This window comes from Apus apus, chromosome 13 (genome assembly GCF_020740795.1).
Source record: "Apus apus isolate bApuApu2 chromosome 13, bApuApu2.pri.cur, whole genome shotgun sequence".
NCBI lineage: Eukaryota > Metazoa > Chordata > Aves > Apodiformes > Apodidae > Apus > Apus apus.
Window position 1 is genome coordinate 11054946 of NC_067294.1, and position 23604 is coordinate 11078549.

At 55.0% G+C, this 23604-nt stretch overlaps 1 protein-coding gene across 1 annotated transcript in view; it reads left to right on the top strand.

Moving 5' to 3' along the window:
* The first annotated feature begins 12118 nt into the window (after positions 1–12118).
* PPARGC1B (PPARG coactivator 1 beta) overlaps positions 12119–23604 on the top strand; it is a 50815-nt gene continuing 39329 nt past the window's right edge. The window contains exon 1 of the mRNA XM_051631133.1: positions 12119–12255. Coding sequence (XP_051487093.1) covers positions 12133–12255 — 123 coding nt within the window. The 5' untranslated portion in view covers positions 12119–12132. The remainder of the gene's footprint in view (positions 12256–23604) is intronic.

Here is a 23604-nt window from a genome sequence, read left to right on the forward strand (position 1 = left end):
GGTGTAAAATTTGCCTCCTCTGGGCTGCACCCAACTATAGCCACAGGCTGCTGACAAGAACCCCCTCTGTGTGCCCAGCCCACAGCCTGGCTGGGGTTTACCTGAAGCAGACCCAGGGAGGAAAGGCTGGGTGGGAGGCAGGGAGAGGGAGGAAGGCTGCCTGGTGTTTGTTTTTACTAATGAAGCCCCATAATCAAATCATTTTAATTTTAATTGTTAAGCCAGCAGGCAGATTTCTGTCTCCAGATGGGACGTGATAGGAATAATTGAAGGCTGGGCACGTTCTGCCACTTACCTTAATAGTTGGAACATGGCTGATGGGAGCAGTTCCGGGGAGGTTCCCATCCTGCCTTGGAAGAACCTGGTCCCTGAGGGCTGTAGCCCCATTGGCATCACTCAAAAAAAAGGACAGAGGCAAAAAACCTAAGGAAAGAGGGGTTCCTGTATCCTGAGCCATTCCCAGGTGGATGTGGAGGCACATCCAGCTGCACTGCTGGCAGAGCCTGGGGCTGTGAAACTGAACCACAGCAGTGAGATATTCCTTGGAGCACCAGGCCAGCAACCCAGCATTCCAGCCTGGGACCTGGTGTGGTCAAAAGCCCCCTGGGCCTAGGGGCAAAGAGCACCAGAGCCCTTGGGGTGGAAGGCTTTCCTAAGCAGTTCATAGGCAGTGTGAATCTCAAGCTGGGGTCAGCCCCAAAGCCTCTCCTGGGAAAGATAACTCAGGTAGGATATGCTGCCATCATACCTGGGTTGGATCAGGGAAGGCAGGAGCCATTTCCCTTGCTTTCATCTCCCAGATTTGTCAGGACACATGAAGTCTATTTGTGGCTTCCACTTGCTGTGTCATTTTTTGGGTTCTTGGACTTTGGGAAAAGAGGTAAATAAATAAACTGGGTAATTTTCCATATATTTGGAAGAGCTGAGATGTTAGCCCTCCAGCTGCAAATAGCTCTGCTCACGTCTCTGTGGGGCTTGTGGAACTTGGAAACAAGAAATGGGGGAGAGGAGCTCTCTGTTCCAGCTGGTGGTGTCAGGGAGAGAAGATGTGTTCCTCTGCTCCCTGTTCAAGAGGTTTATTCCTCCCAGAAGAGGACAAGGTCAGAGGGCTGGTGGTACAGTGTGATTCGGGCAGGTCATGCCAAGTATAAAATACCTTGTGCTCTTGTTCGTGTGGTTGCTATAGCCATAATGGGGCAGAGACCATCCCTTATCAGGGATGGCTGCTTCTGCTTTCACCTCCCCGAGCTGCTGCCTGCCTCGGTGCCCATGGGCCTGCTCCTGGTGCCAGTGCCATTTCTGGAATCCTTTGGAAGGGATCCAGACTGAGGGACATTGGGCACTGAGCAGCCACCAGCATCCCTCCAGCTGGGCCTCTTCGCTCTTATCTGCTCTCCCTTTTTGTGCCTGAGTCATCAGAGACAAGAGCATCACATCAGAAGTCATTATCTCACTAAGCAAATATAGATTAAAATCCTCACTTTATTTTTTGAAATTGGAGCCCCTGCTCCTTGGGGCTTCAAGCAGTGTCTTCCCTTCTCTGTCCTTCCCACAGCCAGGACTGTCCCACAACCATGTGTTCCAAGGATGAGGAAGGGAGGGAGACAAGGGTCCTGCCCTGTGGGGCTCTGCTTGGCTGGCAGCAGCCTGTGCCATCCGTGTGGCTTTCCAGCTGGGATGGGGAGCCCTGTGCCCACTGTGCTCCCTTGCCAATGGGCTCCAGCTACCCAAAGCTGTGGTCACTCTCCCAGCCCAGGCTGAGGTGTGCTGGGCACACACATTGGGACCAATATGTCCCTCTCAACCCCCTTCAGCCCCTTCCCTGCTGCCAGCACAGCATCCTCTGCCCAGGGCACACTCTGGGCACACTCTCTGCACCTCGCACCTCCCCATCCCAGCTGATCCCTGATTTCACTCTTCTTCCTCTTTCTAGTTATTTTTATTATTTTTTTTACCATCTACAAACAGTTGAGGCCACTAAACTCATTCGTGCTCGCAGCCGTAGTGGGATTGCAGGCATCGTTTCCCCACCAGCTCTTCCCAGCAGCTGCCTTTCCCTGGCTGGAAAACCACAGCACGCCGGCTCCTGCTGCCGGTGCCTGGCGTGCCACTGCCTGCTGGCTGCCAGGCCCTTGTGCTGGCAGCCCACACGAGAAAGCAGAGCTGGGGTTAAACCCAACTAGACCAAACCACAAAAGAGCAATTTCTTTCTCATGTGAGTGAGCTGGGGGCAAAAGGCCCAGCTCAGCTCCTGCTCAGGGTCACGGGGAAAAAGCCCCCAAAGTGCCTGTGGGCAGCAAAGGAGGGTGGGTGTGAGTGTGCTGGGAGGGAACAGCTGCTGGGAATTTAAATGACTGCCCTTGAATGCTGGTTTTGTTTTGTCCCAGACATGGCTGTGCTCTGCTCCGGCCGGGCAGTATTCAAATACAGCCACTCACGGGGCTTGGGCCTGAAAATACAGCCAGGCTGGAAAACACGGGGAGAAACTGAGCTTGAGAGGAGCCCTGAAGCACACCCTGCCCCTGTCTGGCCCTGCCAAAGCCATGGCCCTGTGGGAGAAACCAGCAGAGCCAGCAAAGTCACAGTGGCTCTGGTGCAGGAGCCTCTGGTGAAGCTTTATTCCCATCTACCTGAAGGAAGAGCGATGGAAGGAGCAGAGGTGCTCATGGAGTGAGCAAGGCATGCTTCCTGCTCCCCTCCTATTCACCCCACCTGATGTGACACCACCGTGGGGCTGGGGAACAGAAGCAGACTTTTCCTGGGACAACCTTGGGGTGCAGCTCTTGGTTAGGCCATCAGCCCAGGACATGAAACACTTCCCTGTGACCCACCTCTGCTCTCTGGGCAAATGGAGATGCTGGTGGCCTGCGTGGCTTATGGTCTCAGCCATGCAACAATCATGCCACGCTGCCAGATTTGTGCCCTGAAAATCTAGTTTCATATGGATAAAGACAATTTCTTATTATTTCTTACTCTTGCTAGTGTGATACCAGCTCATTGCAACAGAGATACTTCAATAATACATCCTTTTAGTGAAGGGGCTTAATAAACTAATTTACTTTCCAACGTTTGTATATGTCATATTTGCTCATTTATTCATGCAATAAATGAAAGATTCTGAACGATTTTTAGAAAATAACAAGTGTATGTAAGACGTGCACCTGTATATTAAAAAAAAACAGGCCCTGCATTTTCTGGCAGGGGCTGCCTGCAGGCACGTGCTGCTGGACGTTTCCTCCTCTGGCCATGTGGCAGCTCAGACTGCACAGGGAGCTCAGCCAAGCGCTGCCAGACCCTGGTTCCCGAGGATGCTGACAGTTGTGACAACATTTTATTTTTATCATCCTGACAATGTTGCCGTTTAGAACAGTTTTTATTAAAAATAAAGAATGTTTTTAAAACGAAGCTGGCACTGGGGCACCAAACTGTGACAAAGGCCAGGGAGGCGGTGCTGAGGATGATGACTGTGATTTTTCCAGCAAAACACTGTAGTTCTCCCATCTCAAGGGCTCTGCTGGGGGGTGTGGGAAGGATGAAGGTGTTTGATGCCTGGTGCTTGCAGAGCAGTGACTTGTCCACAGCGGGCACAGCCCACACTCATGCAAGATCTGACTGTGGCCTCACGCCCTCCAAGGCCAGGATTTGGTGGGCATGTGTCAGGCAAAGGTGGGAGGTTGTGGCCTGGAGCTTTCCCAGCCTCTTCACAGGTCCCAGCTCTGTATCCATCCCTCCTTCCACTGTTACCCCCATGCCTGCCTCCAGCAGACCTCCATTCCCAAGCCCAGTTGGGACACACAACATGCAGTGACAAGTGGTGCACAGGGTCCTCTGCACTTCGCTAAATTCCTGCATCCATTGCTTCACCATGCTGTGTAGACACAGAGTGGCCCACGCCAGGCACATCTGCATTGCCACGTTGCAGCCTCCAGGTGAAGCTGAGCAAACCTCCAGCACCCCAGAAAAATTCCCAAAGGTTGTGCAAGGACAAGCTCATTTCCTCCAGGCAGACTCAACCTGCTCAGGCTTCCCAGGAGGGTGACCACCACCCACCCCAGCACAGATGCGATTTGCTGCTCAGAGCACAGATGCAAGGACATAGCTGCCTCCACGTATGGCCATAGGGACAGGACTGCAGCTGCTGCCCTGTTGTGACAACCCCAGTTACAAAACCCCCCATAGCAAACGAGGCTTGCAGCTGGAGGGCTGTAGCCCTTGCTTGGAGCTTGTCCAAGGAGTGCTCAACGCTTAAGCTTTCACCCGCTTCCTGCTCGCAGTGACCGGAGGGAAAAGTAATGAGCAAAGTCTTAGGCAAACATTTTGGGAATCAAAAAATTTCACTCTCTGAGCGCGGTTTGGCTTAACAGCTTAATGGGGGATGGCACACACTCCGTGTACAGTTCAGGAGACAGAGAGGCTGTCCCATGGAGCTTGCAGTTATCTGCTCTGGCAGGGAGGGGAGAAGGTGCTGCCTCACATTGCTTTGCTGCTTTTATCCTCATTCCCTCCCCTACCTTTCCAGGCCAGAACATTTCACAGAATCATAGAATAATTTAGGTTGGAAAAGACCTTTAAGATCATCAAGTCCAACTGCAAACACTACCAAGTTCACCACTAAACCATATCCCTAAGCACCACGTTTTTTAAATACCTCCAGGAATGGCAACTCAACAACATTTTCCAAACTCTGCTTCATCCTATCTCGGCCGCTTCCTTCCCAGCAATACCAACCCTGATAATAACAGCTCTAAAGCCTCCTTGTGTGGTGCTTAGTCGGTGGCACCGGGCACTGTGCAGCCTCATTGCATCTCTCTGTGCCTCCATTTGGCCTGTGGCTGGTGCATGTGCCCTTAAATGCATAGAACGTGTGGACAATTGCACACCATTCCCTCCTCCCCCAGTTTTGCAATTCAGGATGCAACATCCAACCTCCTGGCTCTTTGCTCATGGGAATATCATGCCCATTCCTGTGGTGGGCAGAGTAGCTAGGTGGCTGGATTCCTTACCTCTCGAAGGAGCTGGGAGTGCAGAGAGAGCTGGAAATAGCCCTGGCTGACACAGATACCTGTGCAAAATAGCAGGGGCCAGCACTTGCCTCGGTAATTGCACACTCCATGGAGATGAGTCACAGCACATGGTCTCCCTGCTCCCTGCTCTGCCTGCTCCCACTGCTCTGCCTGTTCCCTGCTCTGCCTGCTCCCGCTGCTCTGCCTGTTCCCTGCTCTGCCTGTTCCCTGCTCTGCCTGTTCCCTGCTCTGCTTGCTCCTGCTGCTCTGCCTGTTTCCTGCTCTGCCTGTTCCCTGCTCTGCCTGCTCCCTGCTCTGCCTGTTCCCTGCTCTGCCTGCTCCCGCTGCTCTGCCTGCTCCCTGCTCTGCCTGTTCCCTGCTCTGCCTGCTCCCGCTGCTCGGCATGGGCAGGACTCATCACGCTCAGCTTGGTACCCTTTGGCTGGGGAAGTGCTGCACACCTCCCCGGAATGGGGCCTGAAACACAGGCAGTCGGTGGCAAGGGTAGGAGGGGAGGGATGGGAATGAGAGCATCTTGCAGCTTTTTAAGCTCTCAAGATGCTTTCAAGTGCCAGGAAGGCTGTGTGAGCTATGATTTTGCTGCATTATTTCTGTTGCTAGCCATGTCTGCACGGGGAGCTCCCGTATGCAGAGGGATGGCTTGCAGCAAGCAGGCATTCACACATTGCCTGGCCTAGGGGTTGGTAAGCCCTCCAGCTGGCATCACCAGGGACCAGCCCTCAACACTTCCCAGGATGGGGACCCAGGGTTTCTGACATGGGCCCCCCTTATCTGAGTCACCAGTACAACCGTAACAAAAGCAGCCGTAGGAGGAGGAAGTGATGCATCAGCTCACACAGAGCCCCTTGAACAGGGCAAGAAGGCCCCTCCAGCAGAGCTCTCCATTCTCTTCACCATGACAGGGACTTGGGGGCTCCCTCCCTGCTGGAAATTGCAGTGTCAAGAGGAAATTAATAAATAATTAGTTGGTAAACTTCTACTGGGGCGCTTTGTTTCTTCTCCTCCAGTTGTGCTGCCTGTTCAGAGAGCAAAAACCATGGGAGAAAGGCTCTCTCCAGGGTCAGGGGCTGGAGGAAGTGACATTTTCCCACCAGGCTGGTGGCTCCCCAAGCTGACTTCACGCATCAAAGGGATGCAGGAGGGAGGAGAAGGAATGGGTAAAATCAATGAGAACCTACTTGGTGGGATAAAAGAGCGTGGTTTTATTTATAGCACTGGCTGAAGCTGAAGTGTGTCTTGCCCAGGAACACGGTGCTGAGGAAGAGCAGAGCTCTGTCTGCACAAGTCTGGGAGATGCACCAGTGACTGCTGCCCCAGCACCCAGGCCCCAGCCCCACTGAGCACACTGCCCAGTTCGTGCCAGTCCCCAAAGTGCTGCTGGCAGTCCTGGCTGCTGGGCTGTAGAGGGGACCAGAAGGAGAAGCTCGTGGAGGGATTTCTGTGTGCCTTGTGTGTGTGGTCAGGGGGAATTGGGACCTGACAACCAGCCCCTTCTCACTGCAGGTGTCCAGGCTGGAGGTAAAGTAACTGGAGACAGTGACAGCTAGTTGCCATGGGGGATGCTTGAGGGCTCAGAAACATGGGAGGAGCCTGGCTGGTGGTTGCCCTGGGCTGGGAGCCACGAGGTAGGGAAATGCTCACAGATATGCCTGCCAGCAATGGCTGCTTGAGGAACAGCGAGTCCTCATCAGCAGCACTGGGGATCCAACACAGCCCCCTTCACTGCTCATTCTCTTGGCCAGCTCTGCTGGTGCAAGGGATTGGGACCTGCTCAGGTGATCACAGCATGTCCCTGAGAGGAGGCAGTTAAATGGAAAGAGGAAGAGAAAACAGTGATGGCAGCACCCAGACTCTGAGAAGCCCATGGGAAGAGGCAGGAGGTCTTGTTCTGCTTGGGGCTGGTAAGAAGAGGAGGATGAAGTCAGTCTGGGTGTTGGCCAGCCACCCCCTCATTCCTCCCAGGGAGCAGAGGAATGGCCAACAGCAGCATGAGGAGACACCCCAGCTGTCCTGCCAGGTGGGAATAGGCAGGCAAGGGAGGCCAAGCAGCACCTGCAGGACCAGAGGCAGCCCAGCAGGCAGGGACAAGTCAAGCGGGTCAGCAAGGAGACACCGCGGTGACATCCACGGGATGTGACAGACACTAGCAGTGCAGTATGAGAACCACAAGTGGCACAGTGTGGCAGGGAAGCTGAGCTCAGCCAGAGTGAGAAAGTAAGTATGAGAGACCTGTGCCACCCGGTGCAGTTCCCTTTGATCCCTGCATGCCAATGGCCAGACAGTGCCAGCACACCAGCCTGTCTGAGAGGCAGCACATGGGGACACCAGCAAAACAGCAAGGGGAAGGCTTGGGCCTCCATGGCAGGATGTCAGGCAGTGAAGAAAGAGCAGTGAAGGGTCTCTAACAGGAGGTTTCTACCTCCAGATGAAGTGAAGTATATGGTGAGACAAGTGCCCGGGGCTGCTGCCAGAATTTTGTCCCCATGCAGAAGGGGCTGGGCTGGCCCAACTGAACCGGAGCAGCTGGGGAGGAGGACAGGCTGCTTCAGCTGCTACGGGTGTGCTGCTTCCCGTGGACAAATGAGTCACTGAAAACACCATAAGGAGTCAGTGGACATCCTGGTCTCCTTGCTCAGCTCACACAGCTGGTGGGCAGCATGAGCCATCATGCAGGAGCCTTCCCTACCTTCTGCTGTGCTGCCTGGGCTCTGCCACTTGCTCTGGGAAATTCCCTTCTGTTTTAATAGCTCATCCACAACGCCCTTCTTAGTCCTTCGCTATCACATTTCTCCCTCCATTGGTTTCCTCTGCAATAGCTGTGTGGCTTTAGCTCCACAGCCCAAGCACCTATCTCTGCTTCAGGGAAAGAGAACTACAGCAAGCTGAGTTTGGTGGCAGAAGGTGGGGAGGGACCCTCTGCCAGCTGCACTCCAAAGAGGGGAGTGGGCATTCTCTGCCACAGAACAGATAGATATGGTGCCTGTGTCTGCCTGCACAAGGGGCTTTGCCAGCATAGTGAAGCATCATTCCTCTTGATGCCTGGGGATGCTGGAGAGGGAACGGCAACCCTGAGTAAGCACAGCCATAGCCCTGCACCCTGGGCAGGCTGGAGCTCAGAGCCAGGAGCCCAGCCAGCACCCACTTGTAATCTGAATCCACTCTTTTTTTTCCCAGATCCCCTCCAGCCCAAGAGGCCACATCCTCAGCCCTTATGGCAAAGAGAACATCAGGCTGAGAGCAGAAGAGCATTTTCCACCTAGGTCTGTCAGAAACAAGGGGCCACATAACCCAGTTGTGCATTTCCAGAGCTTCACTCCTTGCTGACCACTAAGTGTCACAGAGCCCTCATGTCATAAGCCAAGGAGAAGGAGGAAGCAGGAGCTTCCAGGTGAACACGGGTGACCAGGAACCACCAGACACGGAAAGCATGGAGGAAAAGCAACACTAGGCCCTCGCAGTCAGCGACTGCAGGTGAAGGACAAGGCTGATCTGAGTACCGAGCAGGGATGAGGGAAAAGAAAACAGACCTCCCAGAAAGATGCCAAGCAGAGAAACTCAGTGAAACCCCAGGGCATGGCCCTGCGAACAGCCGCTGCTCCGTGGCAAGCGGAGCCTCCAATTAGTAACCCACAGGAATGAAGATTGCTTTGGGGAAGGACTTTGAGAGAGCCTTGGGGGGGTCCTTCCCCTACCCAAACCCAGCTCATACAAACCCAGCCAGCACAGAGTAACCTCCCCTGCATCCCCAGTGAGAGCGTTCCCGGGGGTGGCTGTCCTGACTGCCATACAAATTCCCCCTGAGGCTGCATTTAATTTTAGCGCCAAGGAGAGACTGTCACAACGTGGGGGGCTACTGAGGACCCGCTGGAGGCTGGGTTGTAACTTGGAGGAGCCCCACTTGCCGCTGCCTCTCACTGCCCAGTCCTTACAACATTCTCCCATCCACAAACAGGGGCAGCTGCAACATGAAACCACCGGCAGGAGTTTGCACAGCATGGGGTGTCTCCTGTCCAGCCGCTGCTCATTGGCTCCTGCCCCTGTCCCACGTTGGCCTTTGGTAGGCTAAGGGTACCTTCAAACCCTGTCCCCTCCTGACCACTGGCCTAATGACATTACTCGTTCCCTGCTGTTTTGAAAGGGCATTTGCAGACTTTTCCTGTTATGTTTTACCTTGGTAATACTATCCCCAGCCCCTCCGGGCTCAGCATCGTGTTGCTGCGGCTGGCTGCAGCGCTGCTGCAGGGCCACGGAGTGCTCAGCCAGGGCCAGCAGGAGAGGGGGGCTTATTTCTGCCCAATTGTGGCTGACGCCTCTTTGGGTACATAAACACAGAGTAGCAGAAGCTGGACCTCTGGCAGCCCCTCCTGCTCACAACACAGGTTCTGGCTAAGGAGGAAAGCCATGAGAACATAGCAAAATGGCATGGCCACCCTCTGTGTGTTCAGAGACAGGGGTGTGCACATGGGGAATGTAAATTCCTGTTCACACCATTGCACTGAAGTACCACGAGTTGGACAGCCTCTCTACCCACCATGGGCATTTCTGCGGCTGCCACACAACTGATCTCTAAGGAGGTGGAGAGAATAACACCTATATTATCTTGTCCTCCTCTGCCTCTCTCCTAGTGCTTTTGAAGCCCTTTTATGAGTATTATTCAGCCAATCCCACCAGAAGCTCCAGGGCACAGGGAAGTGGTGTGATCTCCATTCTATGGGTGAAAAAACACAAAAGCCAGAAAAAAACACTTGGACTGGGTGTGCAAAAGTCCAGAGCAGTCAAGAGCAAAAGTTGGTGAATGTTAACACCAACTTGCGGCCACGTGAGCAACTGTACTTCGAACTCTGGGATCTCACTGAAACGCAGAAGTAGCAGCAAGTCCACCCCTCTGAGATGTCCCCATTTTGCCCTGTTTCTTTTGTTCTCTGGCCCCCTCTCAGCACAAGGGCAGTCTGACCCAAACATCCCAACCAGTATTGCCAGCTTGGCTGAAAGAAACCCTAGCCCATCTCTGTCCAGAGGACAAAAGATGCAGCACAGGCTGGGCTTTGCTTCCCTCCAGCTCCTGGGGGCCTCTGGGCTGCCTAGCTGAGCCACACCATGCCGTGACTGCTGCAGGGGTGGATACCCTGCTGCCCCAGCTGCCAGCAGCTGGAAAGGGCTTATCTTAGGTGAGAAAGGAAGGAGGGAGGAACCGTGTTTGCACACACACCAGAAGGGAAAAGGCATTTCTGAAACACATGGCTATGCATAACTTGATTTTAAAACAACTGGTCACAAGTATTCCCGTGAATGGTTACTTCCTATTTGAGTACAACTGGTGTAAAGGAAATCACGAGATACTTGAGTGAGAACCTCGGCTTTTGTGCAACAAATTCCTCCCAAAAGACTACTTTTATGGCGAGGCCTTCCAGTCCTGCTTTTTCCCCTGATGGGGCAAACGTCCTTCCTGTTCTCAGCTCATCTCCTCTCCTAGTAGCATTCAGAGCTTGCATCTTCTGCAAAGGAAGGACTGGGGGGGTAAGGCACTCCAGATCACCGGCCAGCAGCATCAACTGGGAATTCGAGTCTTGGTCTGCCAGGAATTGCACGTGCCCCAGAACAAGGCAATTTCCTTCCCTGGGCCCTTCTGATGCAGCCTGGCAGTGCCATGCTCTGTGTTGTGCCTGCGTGTCCCAGCAGCCGTGTTTCTAGACCCACAGGAAGAGAACATTCATTTCTGGCAGAGCAGCTTGAACAGCACCTTGGGTAACTGTTTCAGCACTTCATAACAGTAATTAGTAATTAAGTGCCACAGCAATGAGGAGGAGTTGGTGACAGCTTCTCGCTTACTTTGCCCCATCACAGCAGCTGAGCCACTCCTGCTCCAGCTCTCCTCAGCCATGTGATGTAACACATGCGGCCCACTAACATCTGTTGGTGCAAGGCTGGGGAACATCAGGGAAAATCCAAGATTGCTGCTTTGCATGGTGTTTACAGCATGTCCTGAACCAAGGAGAGGTCAGAGGGTATCACAGAGAGGCTGGAAAACAGCTCTCTCTTTGAAACAAAAGCAAGGTGGGAATACAGACAGGCAGCAAGCTTTTCCTACCAGCAGAAGCAGCATTGTCTGTTCACCCATCAGAGCCTGACAGAGAGTTCTCTACCTCCATCACTCCACATCCCGTTGCTTCATCAGCCATTTCCACTGATCCTGCAGGCCAGTCTGAGCCATCTGAGGGGATTTGAGGATCTGGAGCCATTAGGCTGCAGGTGTTCCCACTCAGTTTGTTGTGTATCAGCTAATTCAGGCTGCTGTGCCAAGCCCTGCTCTTTCCTATGTAATTGCTACGGGTAGGTAAATAGAACATTCATGAGATTTTTGGGCCTGTCATTAATTATTTCTGAAAGAGCTTTTAACGTACGCTTCAAAACCCCAGACAGAAAAATGACACGTGTGACATCAAGATGCTCACAGCAACAGAGGGATGAACAGAGCTGAAAAAGAGGGAAACCTGAGGATCTTTCACTCCTTGTTACTCTTAGCTCCGAGCCACCTGGCCCCACTCCAGTGCAGACCCACCCAGCCGGGATGTGACCCTCAGCCCACCATGCTGCACTTAGGGTTTATATATCTCAGCTCACAGTGATTTAGGGATCATTAGAGCAGCTTCTGGTGATCTGGAGTGCTTCTGCCTTTAAGGGCTGACAGTTTCAAGGTGTGCCTGTTGGCGGTTAAAATGGGTGCCCTGTGTGGGTGCGTGTCCTGTAGCAAAGGAGCACTCTGCATGCGTGTGCCTGGACGTGGCCCTCAGCCCCAGACGCCGCACTCAAAGAGTTTATAAATCTCAACTTGGGCTGATCTAAGGACTGCCCGGCGGCACTGAGCGGTGCTGGCAGCACCCCAGGTGCCCCCACTTGTAAGGGCGGGCACTTCTTAAGATACGCGCAGCGGGTGCGCGGCCCGCGGGAAGCTGCTTGTGCCCCAGGCGTGGCCGCAAGCCCCACGGGGCGCTGCCACCGCGGGTGTCCCCCCCTGCCCCGCTCCCTCCCCGGCACCCGCAGCCGGCGGGCGGGGGCTGCAGGCGGCTCCGCCCCGCCGGCCCGGCTCCCCGCCGCCGAGCTTTGCTGCATGCTCGGTGCCGCCTCAGCCCCAGCCCGGAGGTGGAAGATGGCGGAGCCGGGGCCGGATTGCAGCTCTCTGCTTGACGAGGATCTTTCCTCCTTCGTCTTCAGTTACCTCGCTGACAGCCAGGTAGGGAGGGCGGTGGAGCAGCTCTGCTGTCCGGCTCCCCAGCGCGGTGCGACTCGGGGGGTGCGTGGGGGGGGGGGGGATGTGTGCGGAGCCGGCAGACCCGCCATCCTTCCCGGGGCACCTGGGGGAACAGCAGGTCCACGCACCCCTTTTACCCCCGGCGGAGGTGCGGGGACCCTGCTTTTCCTCCAGGTGCCCGGAGGATCTGCGGGGGTCCCGTTTGCAGCCTGGATGCCCGCAGGGAATACACACACGCACACACACACACACGCGCGCGCGGAAGGCTGCGCCCCCCGCGGCTCTCTCCGCGCCCGTCCCCGTGGCTTCGGGGCGGCCCCGGCGCGGCAGCAGCCCCGCAGCTCCGCCGGGGCTTTCAGCACCATTCGCACGTGGACTCCGGTGTCGTGCCCCCCCCCCACACTTCTGCAGCGAATTTGGGGAGGGGGAGAAGTTTATGGGCTTTGGCACACACACACCCTCCGCCCCCCCTTCTATTGCAACAGTTCCCCGCACCCCCGCGCTGCAAAGGTGGGGAGGGGGACGCCGCGGTACTTTGCAGCGGGGAAGGGGGGGTTGGGGGGCTCTGCAGGGGGCTGCGCGGTGGGGGCTGATAAGAGCCGGGCTGTGGGATGAGTCATGCCGAGCGTCAGTTACACGCATTCGGGCTGGGATCTTGGGGGATGGAGGCTGGGGGGGCGACGGGGGGGTTGGCAGGGAAAGGGGTCTCGCTGCTGCGAGTCAGCGTCTCCAAAATCTGGATGGGCTCCCGTTTGGATGGAGCTGGGTATTAAAATCAGATTAAGGCTCCTTGGCAGCTCCCGCAGGATCACGAGAGCGAGCCGTGCTGGCTATAGGGCTTGCATGCTTTTCCATTTTGGGGGGTGGAAGAGAGGCGCTATACAATAAGCCGGGCAGTAGCGAGAGCCGTGACTGATCTGTAGCACAACCGCGCATTTCGCAGTCAGATTGAAGAGGCTGGTGCAAGTGGGAAGAGTTTTCTATAGCTATATATCATCCCTTCACTTTCATAACCAGAGATTACAAAATAGCTTCGATTGTGAAGCTAGCACATTCATCCCAACCCTTGCTCTCTTTCACCACTTTAGCTCCGGGATCGCAAACAGCAGGAGCGTGTGTGTGAGGAGCAGGACGGGGACTAATCCTGCTGTTTGGGTTCAAAACAAATAAGGTCTCAAGACTTGGTAAATCAGATTTGCCCCTGGTGCGTGTGCCAGACAGAACCAGGCAGGTCTTGCCACCAGCTAGATTGATGTAGTCCCGGCGTCTCTCCTCACATGCACCAGCTCCACAGCGCTCCGGCTTGGCATGGGACCTGGGCAGTGTGCTGGGGGCAGAGCAGGGGAGGAGGTGTAGCATTGGTTGCTAGCGAAGAGCTGCTGACAGGTTGATTACAGCAGCAGGGTCAGGAAGGGTGAGAAGTGGGCTGAGAAGATCTGGTAATCGGTTTGCTTTTTCTGATTCGGACGGATTTATTATTGCGAGGAAACGGTCGGCTAGAGAAGAGGAGGCTGGTTGTGTGGGGTGATATCCCTAGGAAGTATTGCAGAATGGCTGCAGCTCCCACCAGCTCTCTTGCTCCCTGGGCAGGTGAAAGTTCCAGGTTCCACTTCTCTGCAATAACCTGCCTGGTCTCCACATGCTTTACATGAAAAGGAAAGCTCATGTGATTGCAGCACGCATCTTGTTTCATTTTGCTTTTTTGGTCAGTGTTTGACATGCCTATTTAGGAATGTTATTCCAAAAAGGGACTGCTAAGGAGAAAAAAAATAATCCTGAGAATTTTCATCCTTCCCTGGTGCAAAACCACCATGTTGTGAACATCCCCGGTAAAATTTGGGACTGCAAAATGGCCTGTGATGAAATAAAATGATCTCTATGGTGTCTCTCGAAATATGGTTTGCTGTACTTGAACTCTCTTCTCTCCCTCTCCCATCTGTGCACTAAATCGGAGGGAGCAGTGTAGGTATGTGCTCAGAGTTAGTGCCAGTCCGGTGTCTGTGGGGTGTGTAATGTGAAGAGCAGCAAAGGGATCTGCAGATTTGCAGGTTCCTTCACAGTGGTGCGTGTGCAGCCTGCCTTGGCTCTCCCACCCGGCGCCTGCTTTCGATCATTGCATTTCCTCTTTGTCCCCACGTGCGCGGAGGGGTTAAAGGCTGGGGTCAAAAGAAAATTAAAAAAAGAGAGAGGGAGGGGAAAAAAAAAAAAAAGCCCCCCTCCAGCTATGATTTGCATGTATTTGCTTAAGAAGTGCCTGAAGTTGTAAGCATGTGTTGTGCTTGTACCTTAACCTCTGATGAAACTGCAGGGAGGGCTCCAGCCCGGGCTGCTGTCACATGCCTGCTCCATAACTGGGAGCGGAGGCGGTCCCGGGCTGGCCGCTGACGTCTCTCCCACTACTACTGTACGAGCCTTTGCTTACAACTGGGTTACTGACTTCTCAATGAAGCCCGAAAGCTGCTTCCGCAAAGTCCCCACTGCTCCAGCACAAGATCAGATTATCCTGAGAGATGACAATGTCAGGAGGCCATGAGATAATGAATATTAGCCGTTCACTTCATGGAAATCTTGAGGAACTCTTTACTCTCCTCCTCTCTCCCCCATGCTCCTCCCCAGTCCTTGCTCTCGCAGTAGCTTTCAAGAAATGCGTAGCTGGTTGCAGGCAAGTGCCAGGTGGTCCTTACCTCTCTAGGGGAGGAATCCTCAGGAGGGCTCTTGGGAAGATGCACAGTGAAGATTTGGCATGGATATTTATATCAGTCCCTTAATTATATGTGCTGGTGATGCCTGCTAACCTCTATTTACATATCGAGGACAGCAATGATTCACGTGGTACCTGCATTGCTACAGAAAGAAAATCAGGTTTTTTCACTTGGTATCTGCCTTTCCCCTGCCAACTCCTTTTTCCCCTACTTAACAACAAAGACAGTGCTTTTGTTTTGCTGCGACTCAAAACGTGTCATTTCTGGGCCCGCTTAATCCATTTTGTGCAAGTCTTCAGTGCTCAGAGGTAGGAAGCTGGTTGTAGCTGGTTTCTCTGCTGGCACCAGGGGCTGGGAAGTGCCAGCCAGGCAGCTCTGCTGAGGAGCAGCCAGCGGCTCTCGGCATCCCTGCGAGAGGCAGGAGCAGTTTGACTCTTATGGCTTTGATTCGTTTTAAAAAGCCCAAACAAAGTGCAGCAGGGGGAAAAAGAAACACCACCAAACAAAACAAAAAAAACCCCACAACTAGGTTGCTTCTCAGAGAGGTGCTTAAAGACCACATGAACTGAAATACAATATTCCCTCTTTAACTTCTCAGCCTCCTGCTAACAGCTTAACGTATTGATGAGTGCAGGAGCACAGTGAAGCCCTCGGTGGAAATGCAGTCCACCAGGTGGATTGTTACTGCTAAATATTAAGTGGGGATGCATCCCTAATTTCTTACAGTCCTCACCGAGCATGCCAATGTTCTGCTTTTTCTCTGGCTATTCTCTCCCAAGATTTTTGGAGGAAGCCTGGATGGCTGAGACAGCCCAAAAGGGCCTGTGCAAAGTCTCCAGGCTGGCTGCGTTGCTGCAGCTTGGGTTGAAGGGCCGCTGCACTGCTGGGGCTGGAGTCCCCTGTGCTCTCCGGGGAAAGCACTGCAAGGTGGCCGTGGCAGGGTGGCTGTCACGGAGGGTGGCAATCAGCAGAGGCCACGTTGTGCAAAGCGGGGGTGGTGGAAGCCGGGGGTGCCGTGAGCTGCCCGCGCCGCAGCGGTGGCTGCGGGAGATGGGGAGTGCTGGGAACTGCTGAGCCTGCCGCTCCGAGCCGGGAGAGGGCAGCTGCTGGGAGTGGGGGGGGGAGCAACGGTTGGAGAAAGGAGGGCTGGCCTGAAATCTGGCCCCCTGGAGAGCCTGCCTGCATACCTGCCTACCATCACCCCCTACTTTTGACCACATCTCTTGGTGCTCCCCACCTTGGCCCCCTCATCCTGTGGGCTTTCCTCCCTCCTGCCTGCACATCCCTGTCCCAGTCTCATGCCATATTGGAAAGGCACCTCTCCAACAGGTGAATAGTTAAGGTCTCAACCTAGTGCCTCTAGCAAAGGGAGCTTTGTGAGTGAGACAGATCTCTCTCCCACATTAACCTTTCCAATGTCAAAAGCCTCTTTGTAGTTAGAAACTTCACTTGCTCCAGTGCTTCAGCACTGTTGGTTGTCCAATTAAAAATGCCTGGGGAATGCCCTTCCTGCCCCAAACCCCTTCCAGGCTTTGAGGAATGGATCTCATTGTCCCCAGCACAGGGTACAGGAATGCTGCAGGCTGGCTCTTGGCAGGCAGTTTGCGGTGCCACTGGCCATGGCTTCTGCTGTTCCCACGGTGCAGGAGCTCACCAGGCCCTGAAATCCCCTTTGGTGGGGCTGGGGGCTGGCTTTGTGGCAGAGTGTAGGAGCCCCACATCTGCACTGCCAGCGGGCAGAGCACTGGCAAGGGTGTGCTTCCACCAGCTGGGATGTGCCAGCACCCGTTGGGAGCTCATGGACATCACCCATTTGGCTGGGGCATAGGTGTTGTGCAGGGACAGTCTGGCAATTCCACCAAAGCCAGTGCTTCATCAGCCTTGGGAAGACATTGTCACCAGGTTGAGGGGCGTTGTTCCTGCAGGGCGCTTGGAGCTCAAGTGTCCTGTGGTGCTCTCCAGCATGGAGGGGGCCCAGGCTGTGCCCGGGAAGGGCTGTCCCCAGAGATAGCTCTGCTGGGATCATGCATGTTGTGTCCCCTTGGCACCGCACGGGAGCCAGCGACACAAGGTGCCAGTGACACGAGGTGCCAGCAGGGCCTGTCGGCAAATGTGTTTGCCGGAGGAATCGGTTTCGGGCTCCGGTGGCTGAGCCCCACTCCATGGCAACCCTGCGCGGGCTTATATTTCTCGTGACTGCTTGGCAGCCTGAAGTGATTTAACAGAGGGGGAACTTTGTACGCGCTGGAGCCGCCACTGCTAGCACAGCCATGCTGACTGCAGCGGTGCTGGCCATGCCCTCCTCCATGGGGGACTTGGGCTGGGGCAGCCCCTTGTCCACACCCCAGGAGTGGGCAGCTGGCTCCTCTGCCTCCCTGCCATGCTGGGAAGGGTAGGTTCCCACCACTTGCCTGCTGCCTGGCAAGCTACCCTCCCACTGAATGCCTGGGAGAGGATGTTTTTAGCTGCCTCTGCTTGTAGTAATGATCCAGAGACTAAAGGTTGAAGTTAATGGGCCGGGTGGTCAGGTGAGGTAGTGACCCACTTCTAGGGGCAGCTGTGCTGTAGGCACCAGGTGATGGTGCAACCAGTGTGTTTCCCTTCCCTTATCACTCGGCTGTTCTGCTTTTCAGCACTTTTCCTGAGCTCTGGCTCACTAATTGTTATTTATTTATTTATTGCTTTTCATAATGGGCGCTTCCAAGAAATGCCAAAGGACTTTGCACAGATCTGGCTGTTCTCAGGGTCTCATCAACCCTGTCCTTACCCTACCCTGTCTTGCTGTGCTCCCTGGGCAGAGGCAACAGCTATGGTTGAGCTGCTCCAAATTACTATGTTAAACCAGTTTGTTTCAGAATGAAGAAAGGAAAAAATAAACCCTGGAAATCTCATTTGGCCCTGTAAGAGCTGGAAACCCCCTGAGGAGGGGTTCCCCATGTGGCAAGTCTGGTGTATGCTGGTGGGGGTGTGGAGGCTGTGGCAGCCCTGCAGGCTCTTTGGGATGGCCCCATCCAGTAGCCAGACTAACCTTTGATCACTGCTGGCTCCCAGGCAGCAATGTGGGTCTTAAGGAAAATACTTTGCTTATCTTACATCCCTGCTGTCCCGAGGCAAAGCTGGCAGACAGTGGGTGCTGGGTGCCTCCCCAGCGCCCCCCCACCCCGTACCAGGAGCTCCATCATGGGAGCACGATGAGGATCCTGCTGAAGGATCACTGAAGCTTTTTATACCTGCCTGTGCGTCCCTCCCCTTCCCACAGCACCCTGCCCACCCAGGGCAGCAAACAGGCAGGCATTTGCCCTCACAGCAGCTGGGAGCTTGAGGGGGAGCCTGTGTGATGGGGGCTGGAGCGGGAGAGACCCCGGTGTGCCGGGAGAGCTGATACGACACTTCTCCCCTCCCCTGGGATAAGCTTTGCATGCTTTATATGGATGTTTTTGTGCTGAGGCGGCGGAGGATAAAACGAGTGTCTCGAGCTCTTGCAGCGACCACGGTTGCAGGGCAGCAGCGTATCTTCCCTGAGATGCATTTTCTAAATTCTTCCTCTGTGCCCTGCGGTTGCTGCCTGCAGCGGCCGGGAGCAGGCTGGCCGAAACAGCCCCTTCTGCTGAGCCAGCGCCGCTGCTCGGGCCCCTCGGTTCCTGTTTCAGTCTGCAGCAAAGCTCATCGCTGCTGTCACCTCTGCTTCCCCGGCCGGCGTCTGGGGAGGCTGCAGGACCCCGTTGGACGCTGGCATAGGAAGCAGTGGGTGAGGGGTGTGGGAGGTGTTGTCCATCTCCCCCGCAAAAAGCTGCCTTCCCCACCTAGTCCCCGAGGAACCCTCATTTCCTAATTTTCATGCGTATCAAGAGCAAGGAAATCCTGTGGCGGGGGGAGACGGAGGGGAGAGGGCAGAGCATCCCTGCGCAGGCTGAGCTGGGGCCGCCGGCTGTGCCTTGCGGACGGCAGGAAGCCCAGCTGCCTCCAGCCGTGTTCCTTTTCCTCCCTCCTGCCCTGATGATGGGGGGGAACTGCAGGTTTCGCCGCCTGCAAGTGACAGCTGGTGACCTGCCGTGAGGGGACCTGAGACTAGAGCAGGCCCAGCTGTCCCTCGGTGCATGGAGCTGGGGTGCAGAGGGGCTGCTGCCAGGAGCAGGCAGCGAGGTCCTTTTGCTTCAGCCTCAGCAGCCTTCTTGCTGATCCCTTCTTGCTTTGTTTTTAGCCAAAGTTACTTGGTAGGAGCAAGTTATGTCTTTTGTTTGTTGGGTTTTTTTGTTGTTTGCTTGTTTGTTTTGTTCTGTTTTTTAAATGAAGGAAGTGCAGATGTAGCCGTGGGGTGTTTCAGGAACATCCCAGCGGGACGTTGCCACGACCGAGACTGACGGGGCTGAACTCCAGCCAGCCCCGTGGCAGCAGGGCTGGGTTAGAGCAAAGAGCAGCGCTGATTGCAGCCAGGGGCGATGGTTATACAGGTGCTTGGATAACAGCAAGGAGCTGGAGGTGTAAAACATGGCACTCTGCAGCTCCCCTTGAAGGCCAGAGCAGGGGCAGGCTCTGTCTTCTCTTTCCCCACAAAGGACAGTCCCTCTGCCAGCATCGCGTGTTGAGGCCAGTGGGCACAGGGCTGGGGTGGCCACTGTCCTCTGGCTACTTGCATGTTGCCCAGGCAGACCGTGTGCTCGCTGGGCTCGGGCAGAGGGGAGAGCCACTGCCTGTGTGCCGGAGGACTGGGGCAGCACTGGAGGCCAGGGGGCAGGACACTGGGGCTGCTTGTGCCAGGCGAGCCGGCGGTGCCCTTTCCTGCCACGCAGAGGTTGCTCGCTTGGCGCCCAGCACGGCATGCCTGAACTTTGTTCCAGCTCAAGTCTCTCTCTCCTGTTTTCCCGGGACTTGCACAGCCTCAGTGCAACTTCCATAGCCCTTGGCTTCCAGCTAATTGAACTTTGCATTCTGGGCGGCTTGCTTTAAACCGTGGCTTCGTAGCTGCTTTCCTTTCTGCCTCTGCTCTGGGGCCTGAGGCCCTGCATGCACGAGGTGTGTGCAGCTCAGAGCTACCTTCCAGCGTCTTAAAGATGGGAGGGTTTTTAAACCTTCCCTTGAACGGCATAAACCCCACAGCTGCCTACTGGAGCTGGGGATTTAAACCAACCAGCATCTTTTCTCCTTGCAAGCTTGCACAGAGATAGTCACGACCTAACTGTGCTAATAATGAAAAGAAAACAATTGCAAATGTTCTTCTTTAAAAGGAAGTTTCTGTCTCTGTGTGGGCCCCACCAGGAGACTGGTGCATGTGGGTTTTGGGTGCTGAAACCCATTTCCCAGGTAACAGAATTCAAGCCTATGAGAACTGTGTGATTTTTCTCAGACTGAAATGTTGGATGGTATTTGAGCTGCCTTTTTTTTTTTCTTTTTCTTCTGGCCACATCCTTTTAGGAAGGAATGTCTATTTATTTATGTTTTGAAAATGAAACTACGTGGTACATGTCTCCAGAAACCTCTGTGGTGCGTATTGTCACCCAGCTCTGCTGGGGACACTGCTTGGGTGATGACCAGCAGCTCGCACCAGCAGCTGAGCTGGGGAGCAGGGGCAGCCCCTGCTCTGCAGCCCCGCGGCTCGGGGTGAGCAGCAGCAGGTGTGTGGGACGCACTTGTGCACATGCCTCTCCTCTCCCCGTGGGACCAGAGGCTTCAGGATGTGGAAGTGGCTGCAGGGGGAAGGAAGCAGTCAGCTGAGCATGGAGGGATGTCGCAGGGGGACTGTTAGGACAGACATGGATAGGGAGGGCTGGAGCTGCTTGGTTTATTTACTTCTGCTGACTCCTCTGTTGTGCTTTTGATCGTGCTGCCTGGCCTGCTGGCAGTGATGGCTTCTCTGTTCCTGTGTTAGAGCAGCCACAAAGCATTGCATTGGCAGCCCTTGGGCTCCTACTGCTCTGCAGTGGCCAGGGGCTGCTCATGAGGGTCTGCTTGCCCGGGCTCCCTGTCTCAGCTTGCACCACTTGCCTGATGCCTGTCTACCCAGAAGAGCTGGAAACCTATCCACACATCCAGTTGAAAAGAAATGAAAGGCAGATTATTGGCTGGGAGACTGTCCCTGTCTCTGCTGCTCACTTATGGCAGTGCAAGGACACAGAAACACAGCTTTCAAGTATCTCTCTGTATTTATGTAACCCAAACTAACTCTTTTTTGGAAAGAGCCACTCCGTCTCATTTAGATACCTAAATATAGCCGCCGCTCTGGAGGAAGGATTAGCCTGTGAGTCTCCTGGCGGGTACAGGACCTTTGTGGATGGGTGTTAGGGAGAGTTTAAACCTTGTTCAATCAGGCCTGGGAGGGTTATTCCTCTGCCATTAGCAGGGTAGGTTTGCAGCTGTCCCGGGGGGAAGGCTCATGGCAGTGACTGGGGATGCACAGGCTGGCAGGGAGGCAGGAGCCTGTGGAGATGTGTACTGCAGGGTTTTTTATAAATGTCTCAATGCCTTTTGAGGCCAGCCCCCATCTATGCCCAAACATGCGCTTTGCTAACATGCTGTTGCCTCCTGTTGGAGAATGGAACAGTATTCCAAAGCACAGAAGCAGAGCTGAGCTATGGGATAAATCCTCCATGTTCTGCCCTGCCAAAGGGCCCTGTGGAGCTGCAGCACCTCAGGGTGATAATTCAGGGTTGCTGGAGCAGGGTCACTTCTGTGGCTTGGGGTTGGGTGGCAAGGCAAGGAGGGTGAACATCCTTCTACCCTTTGGTGTACAGGGCACTGCAGACATCAAAGTCCCTTGAACTCCTTTAGTGAAAGATGCAGAACTGACCCTTTGAAATGCCAAGTTGAAGGATGCCCCACAGGTGCCATTTCCCCTTGCCAGGGGTGAGTGCTCCCCACCCTCATGGGCACGGGGGCCCATACGCTTGGCCCATGTGCAGGTGGCATCAGGACTCAGGCACTGTGCGCATCCCGTGGACTCACTTCTGCTTCTTCAGACACACAAAGACCCCTGTGGAATGCAGACACACGAGATGTGTTTGCCTGAGTGGTCTGACCACTTCCCTGACTTGCCCATGTGGCATGGTGGGGCTCTCTTGTACCACCTGGGATCAACAAGGCTGACACATTGCACCAAGTATAGATGGAAACGGAGTTTCTCAGAGGGAAAAAGGATGGCCCTTGCTTTTGACTCTTAACGTCTCTGACTTCCCTGCAATGCAGGGATCCCTTTGCAAGGAAGCAGCCATTTGTGTCTGTGTGTGCTGGTGTCCCAGGAACCTGGGGCATGGGACACATGGTGCTTGAGTCTCTGCAGCTGGCTATTTATAAGCACATGGAGGGAGCAGCCATGTGTGCCCCTCTGCTCCTCCCTGCTTTGTAATGCTGACAGCAAGAGCCTGGCTCCCTGCTCTGGCGCTTCTGCAGGGACTCCCTGATCTGTCTTTTGGTTTGGGCCCTGATGGAGATGTGCAGGAGCTGCCTTATGTTTTCTGTGGGAAAGTGGATGGTCCTTCAGCTATTTGAGCCTTCATCTCTGTGCTTTTCTTGTTTGCTCCTCTGCGTGTGGCAGCTCTGCCTCCCTGTGTGCCCCTACATCTCCCAGCTGCCCACCCCTGCCCCTCACCGTGCCCTCGGCCCAGCTCAGAGCGGTGCAGTCTCATGCCAGCACTCCCCCCAGTGTGCAGGGTCCTCTGCCATCCCCGTGGCAGGAGCCACCTGGGGAGGTGTGGCTGGCTTCACGCGGTGCCCTGGTACAACCTGGCAAACACTGGTGTGATGCCCCCTCAGCCCTGCTGGGTGGTGGTGGCTTGGGTGTGAAGGAAGGATGCTGCTGTTTTGGTGATGCCCTGCTCAGGTCTGTGTCACATGGCCTTAGGAAGGTGGCAGTGGAATAGAGAAGAGAGAGGCTGCACATTGCAATGGGAGGAGGCAGTGTGGTGGAGACCCGGCCGGAGGGCTCTCAGTGTCTCCAGGATCCCCGAGCCTCGCAGGCAGATGTCTGCAGCCCTCCTGCCCTGCTCTGAGGAATACAAATGTGTGGATACGGTTACCCAGCCCCGAGAGCGGTGTTAGCTTTCATCTAGATCGATATCCCCGCCTGCCTCTGTCTGAGCGAGCGCTCGGCTGGCAACCCAAGCCGGGCCAGGAGGAGGCATCTGCCAAGGTTCTGCTGCCTGCTCCAGAGCCTGCCTGTCCGTCTGTCCATCTGCCTCGGTGCGGAGGCAGAGCCAGCACCCACTGCAGCGCCGTTGCCGTGCTGTCGGACTCCGTCATGCGTAAAATGTAATAAATAGGGCCATAAGCCTTTTACGAAGTCTATTTCCACTCTTGGATCCGGGATTTAATGCATGGCTGCTTAGAGAGGCTGAGGATTTCAGGGTCAGCAAGGCTAATTGCACTGCTGGAATAAAAGGGGGCACAGCAGGATCCTACAGGTGGGCAGGAGGGGTGTCAGGGGTCCCAGCCACCCTCCCTGCTGCCCTGGCCCTGTGTGCTCCCTGCCAGCAGCCTGGGAAAGCAGCGGCCACGTGTGGTGGCTTGGCAAGGGATGAGGTCCCCAGGGAGTGCTCCTTGGCTGGGCGCTGGTGGCTTTTGGGGCAAGGGGAACTGTGCCAGGTGGGGAGTCACGTGCTGCAGGTGTTTGGTTCCCCACTTCTCTGTGGTGTCCCTG